The sequence below is a fragment of the Aedes aegypti genome, chromosome 2, assembly GCF_002204515.2.
Source record: "Aedes aegypti strain LVP_AGWG chromosome 2, AaegL5.0 Primary Assembly, whole genome shotgun sequence".
Lineage (NCBI taxonomy): Eukaryota > Metazoa > Arthropoda > Insecta > Diptera > Culicidae > Aedes > Aedes aegypti.
This window is the reverse complement of record NC_035108.1, coordinates 152721229-152735241: the sequence shown is the minus strand read 5'-3', so window position 1 is coordinate 152735241 and position 14013 is coordinate 152721229. Positions and strand designations below refer to the sequence as shown.

Below are 14013 nucleotides of genomic sequence, written 5' to 3'. Positions count from 1 at the left end.
GAAAAACAACAAATAGCCATATCTTTTCCAAATCTCAATCGATTTTTATGATATTTGGATTGAAAGTCTCTTACTTGAATACCATTCGAACCACCATGACATTTATAAGATTTGTTTTGAATTGAGCTAGAAATCTTAAAAAGAAACTTTTACCCGGAACGGAGCGCAGAATCAAAACAAAACAGTGAAAGAGGTAATCAGAAACACGTTCCTAGGGTGACTAGATATTCAAATTAAAAATGAACCCCGATGGTTTGCATGAGGTACCGTTCAAATTAGCGGGGGTGCACGGTACTGTTTGATTACATTGAGTATGTCGAAGATCTTCAACGGAAACATCTTTCAGAAAAGAGTTCAGGACAATAACATATTTTGCAGAAATATTTAACAATATTTCGATACCAATTTCAAGCATCCCTTATTGGATACTTAAAAGATTTTTTCGGGAAACTAATAGTAAAATATAAAAGTATATATGCCAATATGACCTTATATAAAACGAGTTATTTATCTATATAAATAAAAATGGAATGGTGTTTGTATGTCACGAAATGGCTCACGAACGGGGCAACGGATTTGGATGATTCTTTTTCATTTTGTTCGTCAAGGGTTCCGACGTGTTTGTGTGTATAAAAGTTCCAGGATGTTCACCGGGAAAGTAGGAAAAACGGGACTGAACGGAGCTGTAATTTTGTATGGGACGATTCATAGCGGTTTTCAACAGCCTACTTGATGACAAGACGAAGTTTGCCGGGACCACTAGTTTTGAATAAACAACAATTTGTTGTTATACACTCTTTGAAAGTTATTTTCTAGAGGCCGCGGAATGTTTGTATGACCTCAAAAAGGGCCACAGATATGAAAAGGTTGAGAACCACTGATTTAAAGGAAACGTTTAATTTCATTTAAAAAATGGGAGAACAGGGGCAAATGAGGTACATGCTGTGTATGAAATTGGCGCCATTCGATTCCCCGGAGTTTATCTATATAAATAAAAATGGAATTATGTTTGTATGTCACGAAATGGCTTACGAACGGGTCAACGGAGTTGAATGATTCCTTCTCCGTTTTGTTCGTCAAGGGTTCCGACGTGTTTGTGTGTATAAAAATCCCAGGATATTCACCGGCAAGGTTGGAAAAACGAGAGTACCCGGAACTGTCATTTTGTGTGGGACGATTCATAGCGTTTTTCAACAGCCTACTTGATGGCAAGACGAAGTTTGCCGGGACCACTAGTTTTGTATAAAAATAGCTCCTTCACACCTTTTATATCCAGCTACACGAAAGAAGTGCAATTATGAGTCGCATTTTGCCAACTGTGCATGGTTTCGAAATTGCACGCACCTCTGATATATCTAGATTTTCGGTAGATATCAATAAATAGTAACTGAATTACCTTATAGTCGTATAGCATAACAAGCTCCGTCCCATGATACCTCAGATCATCAGAACCTATTCCGGGTTGTTGCGGTTGTTGTTGTTGCTGCTGCTGCTGCTGAGTAGCGTTCAATCCTCCATTTCCAGTCAAGTTGTTCACGCCACCATTCATTTGTGGTATGCTTGGGTTCGTATCACTTGCTCCCACGTTTCCATTTGTGTTCGGAGGATTTCCGTTGGCAAGATTTTGCTTCGCTTGGCCTTGCAGAATGTTCTCCGCAGGGTACACGAATCCAGAAGGAATGAATCCTTCCTGACCATCACTTCGCACTATCCAGAACCATTCTGGATCTTCGCGATTTAGAACCGTTACAAATTCACCCCGCTCGACAGAGACATCGTTCTCGTCCCGGGCAATGAATGTGTATAATACAATATAGCGACCACTGGGGTCCTTTGAGAATGGCAAGAAATCAGGCTCAGAACTAAGACTCGCCTGCGAGTGTTTCAATGAGTTGGTCAATCCAACCAAACCGGATGTGCTGTCGTCAATTACATCGATGTTTATATCCGGTATACCATCAGTTAGGTCATTGTTTGCTAGCCCAACGGACACATCACGTGGCAGTTTCTTTTTGATGGCCAAATCCGCTAGCTGCGTGTTGAATGGAGCACAGTAGGAGTGCGGTATGAAGCCCTCCTGTCGGGTATCCTGTCCAATTACGTACACCCAATCGTTCTCCCTATACAGAATGTTCACAATTTGTCCTCGTTTGACTTCCAATTCGTCGTCTACGCAGGGCGTAAAGTCGTGCAGGACAACCATTTTGCTATCCGGCGATAGGCCGTGTTCCTTTTCGATGCCCACTCGAACCAGCGTTTCGATGCTGGCCGACCCGGTGATGCGACCCATTCCATGGTTCAAACCCAAGCTGCTCGATAGGTCCTTGTCGATGTCGCTTCCTATGGCTGGAGAGTGAGAAAAAATATGATAATCATTTATTCACATAATTTAGATAATCATTTAGCTGTGTCAGACGGTCAAAAACCGCTATTAGCCCTTAGAAGGTTTGGACGACTTTGTTGCACTATTTTGCTCATTTGTAGCACTATATGCTAATTTTACCGGTTTTGTGCAGGGGATTAGTTGCACCTCGAAATACATCCACAATGATTTTGGATACTGGTGGCCAATCCTATTAGTTGGAAATGTAGTGTACACCTCCTATTCCACTAGTGATTGTTGGTAAAATTTCAATTTATTTCGAATATTTTTATGTTTACGTATATAATAACATTCATTGAATATAGTATGTGTGAAGTTCTACGATCTCAGGTGGAACATTTTGAACCAAAAAAACTACTTGATCATTTAATATGTTCAAATAAAGGAGCTTGGAGCTCTCAGTATGCGACTCCGGAGATCCAACCTCATCCAATGTTGATTTCCGTACAGTATGTAATTTACATAATCACATATACTCGACAAAAATGTTTTAGTTCGAATTAAAAACAAGTTTTATCATAAAAAAATATGTAGTTGAGAAATATCAAACAACAGTGTTTCAGCAAGTCAAAAAGTATTTTTGGATGTAGTTTATGTTTTATTCAGATATCCTTTTTAATTTTGGAATTTAAATTTATATTTCAATGCAAACCTTAAGCAATTTCTCGCCATAATAAATTTTAAATCCAACTGATTCGTAACGGTTAAATAGTTTGATAACTATGCCGGAACTATGGTTTAGTGACAAAATTTTACTTCTAGATTTTGGAAGAATAATGTTTTACTTTTCAATTACTTCATTTCTGATTAGAATCCTGGAAGGATTCTAATGATAATCCTTGAAAGTATATATTGAATCCTCTCTGGATTCTCATAATAATTATCTCTGAATTTTTATTAGAACCATTTTTTATGGGATTCTTATCAGAATATTACCAGAATATCACCTAAATCTCAACAGTTCAATCGTCATGCTGTTGTATTTTGTACAACACTAGTGAAAAAAGGCTCGCTTTTCGCAAACTACGCGACGACTGGAAGGTTATAAAAAGAATAAGACACTGCCTTCAGCCAATTTAACAGCACAGACTGTTACTTAACAGTAGAAAACGGACAAGCATGCCAATCGCGAAAACGGACAAGCATGACAATCGCGCAACCGAGAAACTTTCCTGACGAAAAGTTTTATTGGGTGCAGCGCAGTGAATCAATAGGGTCCTAAAGCCCTGTCCCAATTTTGGTGCCAAACGCTTAAGTTTAGGCCAAAAACACATGTTTACTTAATTTATTAATGTTTTTCGTTTGTTCAAGTCCAAGGAACATTTTTTTTTGTTTTTTTTAGATTTTGTCGCATTCCTTGGCCTAAACTCAAATTTTGGGTGTATTTTGTTTTCCATGTCTCTTTCGAAATGTCAGATGGGAACGACCCCAGTGCTAAATTAAAACCCCCGTGGTGTTTTTGTCAACTAAGCGAATGTCAAACATGATCTAAATTGTTTTTTTAAATTAAGTTTTAAATATGATATAGCCGTTATTTGAGCAGGAAAAATTGCTGAAATAGTTGCAATAACATGCTCTTTCGTGTTATTAAATAAAAACAAGATTTCATCAAACATTTTAGGACCCAATTGTAAATTGCATCGCAGCGGGAATCGAACTCACGCCCCATTGTACGACACGCTTAACAACCTGACGAAACTCACCGCGCGGAAATTTACAAAGCTTCTCATCAGATTCTTTTCAGTGTTCTTAACAGAATTCTTAAAGAACTCCTTTCAGATTTCTTATAAAAATCTACTTATGATTCTCAACAGTATCTTCCCAGTGTGCTCATCAAAATCCTTTCAAATTTTTCATCAGAATCTTTCCAAGATTCTCCTCAGATTTGTTTCAGAATTCTCATCACAATCTTCTCAGGATTATCATCAGAATTATTTCCGTATTCTCAGGATTTTCATCAGAATCCTCAGAATCTTTCTAGGACTATCATCAGAATCCTTTCAGGATTATCCAGGTTGGAAAAAAGGTCCTTGTTACTTTCGTAGAAATCATAAGTGTTAGGTGTGTTCTGTCTTGTGTCGCGTCATGTGGCTGTGACATAGTTCTTACGTTTGCACAAAACTAAAAATTAATACTGAAATGGTCTTCTCAAATCAAACGCAGCGTTCGTTCAAATTTACTGTAATTCGGGGTAACATTGATCGCCATAACCCTCCTCGTGAAAATTTCGTATCAACATTTATCGATGAAATAATTTCAATGCATGAATGGCGCTTCTCCCTTCTGTTCATGAGCTAATTAACGTTGAGGTTTTTGCGAAAATCAAGTTGTGCTAATGAGTAAATTTTTCAACTTTTTTAAACATTGATTTTCAGGATTATGGATGGCATGATTAAAGAATCGTGTCTCACATGAGTTCTGAGAACGATATGAGCAAAAGAATTGCGGTTGTTACTAAAAATAACATCGCCGAATACAATTCTGTTGTCAACACTTTTATTAATATGTTCAGTTAAGCATAATTCACAAATTACAATAGAATGCAGATTTTCCTAAGGACATAGCCTACCTTTACGCATATTATTATATTTCTATTATTATATTATTTAACAGAAGTAATGTCGATCGTACTTATCACGATATACATAAATTTCATATTTTGCATAAATTTGTATTGATTTTTATTTGTTGTGATTTTGCTTCATATTGCAGCAAATCAGTGATATTTGTAAATTTTTAATCCAATTAAAACACCTTAAAGAAAACTTCCAAAGAATTCACGATTCTTCCACGAACTTTTCAGATATTCAACCATGTGCTTTAGGAGATTCCTCTGCGAATTTCCACGAGGATTTCTTCATGATTTATTTCTGTAATTTTTCAGTGCTTTTTCCAAGAACCTTTTTAACAGTTTTTACTGAGTTTAACGGGATCAGTAGCTTTTATTCAACAGATTATTTCTGAAGTTTCTTTAGCTTATTCTGATCTGAAATAATTTTGAACATTTCTTCAAGAATTGATTAAAAAATCACTGCAAAAATTATCCAGGATTTCCTAAAAAACAAACATTCAATTAATTTTCCAGGTAGTACTCCAAGGATTCCTCCTAATACTCCACAAGATTTTTATAAGCAAATGAACAGGATTTAATTAGGAAAATTATCTTACCGATTACTCAAAAAAGATCTTCGCAGATCCATTTGCATTTTTCCACAGAACATTCTGAAAACGTTTCTTTAGATTTCTCCAAAAACCAATTTGATGTTGCTCCCCTTATTCCTTCAAAACTGTCTCGAGAATAATCCTTCACAATTCCTTCCAAGGATGCTGAACGTTTCGTTGGCACCTCATACACTCCATGTTTTCTAGTTAATAGATGTCTAATGATGATTTTGAACTATTACATTTTTATTAGACACTGTTTTTCATGGAAATATTCACACTTTTTGAAGGTGTAAGCCATACACACGCAGAAAATTCTTGCATGATTGACATAACTTTTCCGATAGTTGTTTTAACATGCCGGGATACAATTGTTACAAACATATTTTCGGTGTTTCTAAACTGACAGTATGGTTTGCCCAATCGATTTTGCGTTTGTTTCTGTCTTCCATCACATAATTATTTCAATTATATTATTGTTGAATTAGCTTTCCGCACATTTTTACTTTGAAACGTTATGAGCTGTACCGCGAAAAACCGCTGTTTACCAACAAGCGATGTTGGAGTAGATGTAAGTTAATGCGCTCTCACTCTCAAGATAGTGGTTTGAATTCCTGCTCCCATTTTTATTTACATTTTGTCGCATTTTTGCAATGTCGATAAAGAAGATTCGTGCCGGTTTTGACAACACAACATCAACAATAATACCATTGTCATGATTGTATATTAATATTGAGTCAATCATATCTATGGTTGATTCAATTATTTTGTGTAGTTGAACCAATCATACCAAATAGTTAAACCAGCCATAGATATTGTTGAATCAATTTTAATGTATGTTTGACTGAAATTCAATGTGAAATATGATTGATCTAACAGCAAATATGATTGACTGGACAATTCTTATTTCTCCGTGCAGTTGAAAATGTCGGTGCTAAACAATCCACTGGTGCCATGCCTACATGTCTACTTTGAGTATTTAAAATGTTGTGTAAGCTTAAGTATGAACTACTGTACTAATTTTTGATATCATACAGCACAGCAAGTATAGTTTTTTGCTTATGAACCGTTTATTCACAAATAATGTGCTTATTTCAAGGGAAATTGCCTACATTCAGGCGTATTGGGCAGATTTTAAAAGTTTAATTTTGCATTAAATTAGTCAAATACTCGAGTTGTAAAAATTTTAACATCATTTCTAGATTCTGGGTCTCCTAAATTTATTAGATAGGGAAATTCTTCATTCTTAAACCTGCTTTGTTATGTGGTGATCAATTTCGGCCCAGTGTGTCATTTTAATTTTCTCATTTTTATAAAACTAGTTTCAATATATGTTAAATATTATTTCATGAAAATCGATTACATAAACTGATAAAGAATAATGAAGTTCTGATTTTGTCGAAATTTATTTGACAAAATTTGAATTCCGAAGGATAACACAACAAAAAGTCGTAAAATAGTGATCAATTTGCCCCCGGTACGACGGTGGTCCTCATTGCCTAATATGTATACCGAAATTTTCATACAGATGTGATTTCAATGCTGAACATCGTGCTTAAAATAAAAAAAATCAAGAGATCCCATTTCGGGATGAAATTGTCAGAACGAATATTGTTAAGTTTGAAAACAATTTTACCTAATTAATTTAGGCTCCCTTCCGAAGAAATAAACATTCTTTGAAATAAAAAAAACTTAACAATATACCATTCAACAGTAGTTGAGACAAACAACATTTATTTACTTGCATTGTTTTTTCCTGCTCTATTAGTAAGAAATGAAATCATGTGACACGGTGATCAGTTTCACCCGAATTTACGGCACCTAAGAATAAAAATATAAAATCAAACATTTACATAAAGGTTATTGCGGAATGCTTTCAACTGTTGTACCAAAACTTTTTCGCGAAAATACTCTATAATTTCCCAAGTAATTTGGTTGAGGATTACTTCAGAGAATTATTGTTTCTCCTAGGATGTCTTAGTAGGATTCTTCCGAAAAATTCACCAGTTATTCATATTTTCCAGAAATTTTATATTCTTAAAAAGGCACTAGCGATTCTGTTGGGATTTTTAACAGATTCATCAAAGGATTTTGCAATTCATTCTTTAACTTCTCAAACAAATTCTTCAAAAATTCTATTAGGTTCTAGAAAACTACCCACTCTCCATTTTTGGTTCAAAACGACTCCATGAATACCTTTTTTTTTAGGGATTTCGTTGCAAATTACTTTACGAATCACTCCATACTCATATCTAATTTGTATTGGATTTCTAGAGTAAAATATAAAAAAGTTCTGGAAAAACTTTTTAATAAATTTGTTGGATAATGTAAGCTTCAATTGGAAACTTTTTAACGATATTATCATAAAAAAGCTTAAGTGGTTTTATAGGATTTACTACAACAAATCTTGTTCTTTTTTCTTCGTCTTTTCTAATGGACAATTATTGGCGTTAAAACGGATTTATTCTTTACTTAAGATATTTGTTTTTATGCATTTTTTCAAACTCCTACAATTAATATTTGTTTTCTTTAGTTTCAGTTGTTCTTGTTTATTGAGTATGAAAAAAAATCGTCGAAGTTTCTCTACCAAGTGTCATGCTGAAGAAAGTGAAACAATAAAATGATGAATCAGGATAAAACAACAGATGGACAACGAAAGATAAATTATCATTTATAATCTTTTCTCTAGTGGTGAAAGATTACTGGAAAATTAAACCGTCTCTAATGAATAAAAAAAAAAAACAATTTCTGGAGAAGTTCGATCAAAATATTCTTCAGAAATTTTCCTTTAAATCTAGCAGAATTCCTTCCTTGACTTCTGCAAAAGAGCCTTTAGGAAGTCCGCCCTGGAATTGTACTAGAAATCGATCCCAGAATATTGGATAAAAGTACTTACTTTTGGTGGTTGTCAACAAATTTCCTCTGGAGATTCGAAGACAAGAGACAATTCAAAAACACTTTTTGTAGATAATTCTTGTATAGTCAAGGGATTTTAAGCAGAATTACGATAAAAAACAAAAGCAAAAAAATGTTGGAAACATTTTTGAAGAACCATTCCATTAAGATTCGCAAAAGAATTTGTATTTATTTTTTGGGTACATTATTTGTGTCGAAATATTCCAGTACAAGATCTGACCGTATCATTGAATTTTTGAAGGAATTCCGAGAAAAAACTTTTAAGAACTTTTGTTTAGTTGGATCCGGAAACATATTCCGGAATCGATTTGCGGATATAAAGTAAGCATAAAAGTAATGCCTGTCATGTAGGAGGAATTAATTGGAAAACAAAACTGAAAACCAAATGAAGTTGAAAATATGAATAAAAATCCATAATTATAATATTTATTTTACGGCTAATTTCCAGGAGGTTTGAAGAAAAAGTTCAGAAGCCATCTCTTAATATTCATTGAGAAATTTGATTATATTTAAATTCATCATCATAAGGGAATCATCATCACCGGACATGTAGAGCAGAGGATCCTCCAAGAACATGGGAAATAATAATGCAGTGAATATGCTGCTTTATGCTAAAACATTTAAAGCAAAATTGTTTCCAGAATGTTGACGCTTTTTTGTACCATTTTTTTGCAACGGAGATGTCGACAACTTTGCGCTTATTGCTCAAAACAAGCAGGTTCTAGCGGTAACCAATTGATCGACAGCCAGACGATTTTCTCGTGATTCACCGCAGTGATGCATTTAAAACTGAACGCGAGCCAAAAGTGAGCTGAACGCGTTCTTATTTTTGACGAGAACCTAGTAGACATTGAACTCTCGTGCACGATTCTGTACCTGCACATGAAGTTCACTTCAAAATGCACATTGAAGTTAAAAACCAAAAAAAAAAAATTATATCAGAACATAATGAATTCCTATCATTACAAATATATGGAACCTTAAATGTTTTTCAATATCTTTGCAAAACTTCCGCATTGAAATATGTCGTGTATCTGTCATGACGATAGTTTTCATTTCGCGTTCAATTTTCAGCTCGCACGGGTTCAAATTTTTGAACTGCTCAATGTTCAAGCCTACTTGGTCCCTCGTTCAAAGGCTCGAACTGGAACGCAATCTGAACGCATTCAAATGCAACACTGATTCACCGAATCGCCGCCTATAATGTGTACCGTAAACCGGGGGCAAATTGATCACTGGGGTGAATTTGATCAGGTCGGTACCGAATTGCATTTCCATTCAATGATGCTTAATGCTTCGTTGCCATCACAGACATTCCATGTTTTCTAGTTTAAATATGTCTAATGATGATTTTAAGCTATTTCATTTTTATTAAGGTCAGTTTTGCATAGAAATATTCACAGTTTTTGAAAGTGTAAGCATTACTGTTGGAAATGTCGGTACTAAACAATCCATTGGTGCTAAACCAGCATGTAAACTTTGAGTGTTAAAAATGTTGTGTAAGCTTCAGTGTGAACTGCTGAACTCATTTTTGAAATCGTACAGCATTACAAAAATAGTTTTTTGCTCATAAAACCGTTTATTGTTGACTAACGTGCTTATTTCAAGGAAAATTGCATACATTTAGGCGTTTTATGCAGATTTAGAAAGTTTAATTTTGCAATAAAGTGATGATATACACGAGTTGTAAGAATTTTGACATCATTTTCAGATTCAGGAGACCCTAATTTTGTAGATAGGAAAATTTTACATTCTAAAATATGCTTTATTATATAGTGATCAATTTCGCCCCAATGTGTCATTTTCAATTTTTGATATTCTAACTAATTTTATGAAATGTTAAATTTAATTTCATAAGAAATTGATTACACCAACTGATAGAGATCAATGAAGTACTGATTTTACCGAAATAAATTTGACAATTTTTGCATTCCAAAGGAAAACATAACAAAAAGTTGTAAAATAATGATCAATTTGCCCCCGGATTACGGTACTACAAGCGAGTTTTCCACGCAATTGTTGTTCAAAATTAAAGCACTTAACTACTGAAGAGTTTTTCTTTGGTCAATAAAGAGTCGCTTGAATTGATTAAGAAGATTTTCTTCACTTTAGAGTAACGTCAATTGTTTTTTTACTTGTTTTTAATTATGAATTGTGGTTTTACGGCCAACCAGCCGAGTGGAAGTTTAACAACTACCGAAAAGCTAAACATTACATATAATTTGCAATTGGATTAGATGGACAAATTGATGTGAAGATTTGCGAAATAGTTACACGTCTTCTCAGTGAGAATCGAACTCACGACTCCCCGATCTCTAGTTGGGGCGCGTTACCACTACGCCATGAGAGGACTCATGAACGCAGAAGTTAACCTGAATTCGATTTCAGCTCAATAATCACGTGGTCCTTTTTCGCAAAGTGCACCTCTTTCGGAAGAATTAGATACTCATTTAAACACAACGCTTTCTATTCTGTTTTTGTTTTATTTACATTACATATTAACTGCAGAAAATATAAAATAATAAAGAACGCCTCTCGATATGATTTCTAATACCTTCGAATTACATTTTTCGAAATCGCAGAGTTAGATTTACAACACTCGTAATTATCCAGCAAGGCTTGCTTGGATAAATGGTCAACTCGTGCTGTAGAATCATACCGTAAATTCGGGTGAAATTGATCACCGTGTTAAACGATTCTATTTCTTCCTAATCGAGCACAACTATCAATGTAACCTGCAGTGAATGAACGTTGTTTGTCGTAAATCTTGTCGAATTGTTTGTCGTGAAGTTTTTTGCGTTCAATAACGTTTAGCTATTTCTATGAAAATAATATAAAATTTCAAAATCATGTAAAGTGCTGATGAACACCCATAAACTTCTAGTTCTAAACAAGGATTTGAACAGAATATAAACCTGAAAGTTTGTGAGGATGCTTAAGATATATCCCCAAATCAGATGTTATCACCCAAATTCGTACCAATTTGTTCATTTGGTTGAAATAATTGAATTCCGGTTGGTTATCAGGAAATTTCGAAGAAAATTGCATAAATTTAGGCGTTTTCCGCGTAATTCTTTAAATTCAATTATTCATTATACATAATTGCATTGACAAGTGATTAATTCTAATTTCCACCCCGAAATGAGAACCCCGGATTTTTTGTTTTAGTGATGACATCTGCTAGAGAACTACGATACATGAGCCAATTAGGCTCGTAATTGTTTTCCTGCATTCAGTTGTTTGGAATTGTCAACATTATAGGAAACACACAAAAAAAAAAACCGTGAAAAATGATAAATTTCACACGAAATCACAGTAATTCAGCTACTTGTTGCGTAAACTACTATTTTCTATATGGCGATCGGATGCCCACTTTGATGCTCTTGAAATGACGTAAATTATTCTTTAAATTCTATTAATTTACCTTTGATTTTTTTTTTTAACAATTTCAAAGTTAATCTCGAATAGTTTGCAACTGAACTCTAGTTGCCTTCTGCACACTATGCATATATTCTATGTCTTCTTAAGACACTCCCAGCTCAGCCTTGAAACTTTTCTGGTTAACTTAGTAAAAGTGCAGCTATAAAGTAAAACAGTGCAGAAGGTGACTGGGTTCTATTTCCGATCCAGTTGAAGATCTTTTTTGGTTGTGCATTTTCTTGACTACCCTCAGCATAAAGTATTATGGTGCACGCTATGTCTGAACCAGACGATTATAAAAATCGAATGTACATCGGATTTTTTCTCGCTAGAGATCAGTATTTGGTCCATAGTTTCATAATCGGAAGGTTTTAAAATATTCCATCGGTGAAATTTGGATTTTTTCCACTTTTTAGCTATTTTTCATACTAAAACCCACGAAAACCCCTTTTTCGATGCATTTTAGCCCATACAAAATGTATGGAAAAAATTTCACCGATAGAATATTTTAAAACCTTCCGATTATGAAACTATGGACCAAAAACTGATCTCTAGCGAGAAAAAATCTGATGTACATTCGATTTTTATAATCGTCTGGTTCAGACATAGCGTGTGGTGTCCATTAGTTTTGAGCAAAACTTTTAATCTTAAACATTTATACTATTCATGAAAAATATACTGAGGAGAATTATTTGTTCCATAGGGGGCGTAATGCAAAGAACAAGAAAATGATTTCATTTTCGATACACACTAGAGTGGTTCTTGACCGTCTTACGTACTTTTTAACGCCATACTTCTAATATGCATATAACAATTACAAAATCTTTTTGCCATTATTTCAATTTACTTTCAAAACGAACCCGTTTAAAAATTAAAAAAATCTGCTCTTTTAAGTGACGGCCTGAAAGCAAAACCCAGTCAAAAACTCCCCATCTTCCCATATTATTTTTGTTTCTTTATTGACATTTGGATATAAACCTTCAATGTCTTTGAACAACCTTTGTTATTTTGAAAAACAGCTTAACATTTTACAAAACTCTATTTCTGTGATAAGGATTGTAAGAACGGCATTGGTGATTAAATTTTCAATCTTAATGTTGATGTTGATTTCAAATTCCTTGAAATAATGACTCTAAATATTTGGATAACAATTGTTCTACCGTTAGTCAATAAAACTCGTTGTTCGAGTAGATTGTAATTTTCTTCAAATAGAACATGGTTTTTCGAAAGGCATTTCTTCTTCCTGTTCCAAGTTGTCTGTCCTTGGGCAAAACAAAATATATGATTTCTTGGTCGTAAGGTATTTCGAACAGATTGGTGACGATGGCAAGCAAACCAATCAAAAAACACCTACTGAACACAGATCGCGATAGAACCGTTCAACATATTCCCAGCATGTATTGCTAGGGTTCGTCGCTTAACAGAAGATCGTTGCATATCAACAGGTAATTATGTCAGTGACCTGCTATATTGAATGGAATTCTTCCGCTGCCAGTGATGTGCTGTTTGTCTCTTTGATGGTGATCTTCTTACATTTCTTCTTCTTCATGTCGTCTCCTTCGAAGATGGCAAAGACACGCAGAGGGTCCCGCATTTTACTTACGTTTTTTCTTCTTTCCCCGTCTTATCCGAACGGGGCACAGGAACGCCATGGCTTACGATGGGCACTACGCGTTCCGGTTCATTTTGGTGGGTATTTCAACAAGCGGATGACGACATTAACCGATTAAAATCACGATTTCCTGGTCTGCACGGAGCAGAGATAGAAAGGAATTTTATTTTTACGAGACTGCTTTTGCTTATACGTCACTTGCGCCTTGAGGAATTCCTAGCACTGTCAAGTTTCTTATGACAGACATCGTCTTATTGGAATTATATGGATGCGCTTATTTGAGGTCACATAAGACCCCTTGAGGTTTGGGTCTGAGCTAAGCAAGGTCTGTAGATCTTGTTTTCTCCAAAAAGCTGTATTCTCATTTGTTCTTCTAGGAAATTTAAATATTGTTTTCTTTTAATGTCATATCCTTTACCACTGTTTATATTATTGAACTCCTCCACTTATTTTTTTTTATTTTAGGAAAATGAGAAATACTTTGGTAGAATAATTTATCAAATGTTAAATAGTCTAAAAT

General features: G+C 34.6%; 1 protein-coding gene across 1 annotated transcript in view; it reads right to left on the bottom strand.

Annotated features, from left to right (window-relative positions):
• Positions 1 to 13722, bottom strand: part of LOC5569616 (SH3 domain-containing protein Dlish) — a 30317-nt gene extending 16595 nt beyond the window's left edge. Inside the window, exons 1-2 of the mRNA XM_021842780.1 lie at positions 13485 to 13722; positions 1397 to 2346 (exon numbers count right to left, since the gene is read on the bottom strand). Of these exons, the coding sequence (XP_021698472.1) occupies positions 1397 to 2346; positions 13485 to 13533 (999 nt within the window). The 5' untranslated portion in view covers positions 13534 to 13722. The remainder of the gene's footprint in view (positions 1 to 1396; positions 2347 to 13484) is intronic.
• Between the last annotated feature and the right edge of the window lie 291 nt (positions 13723 to 14013).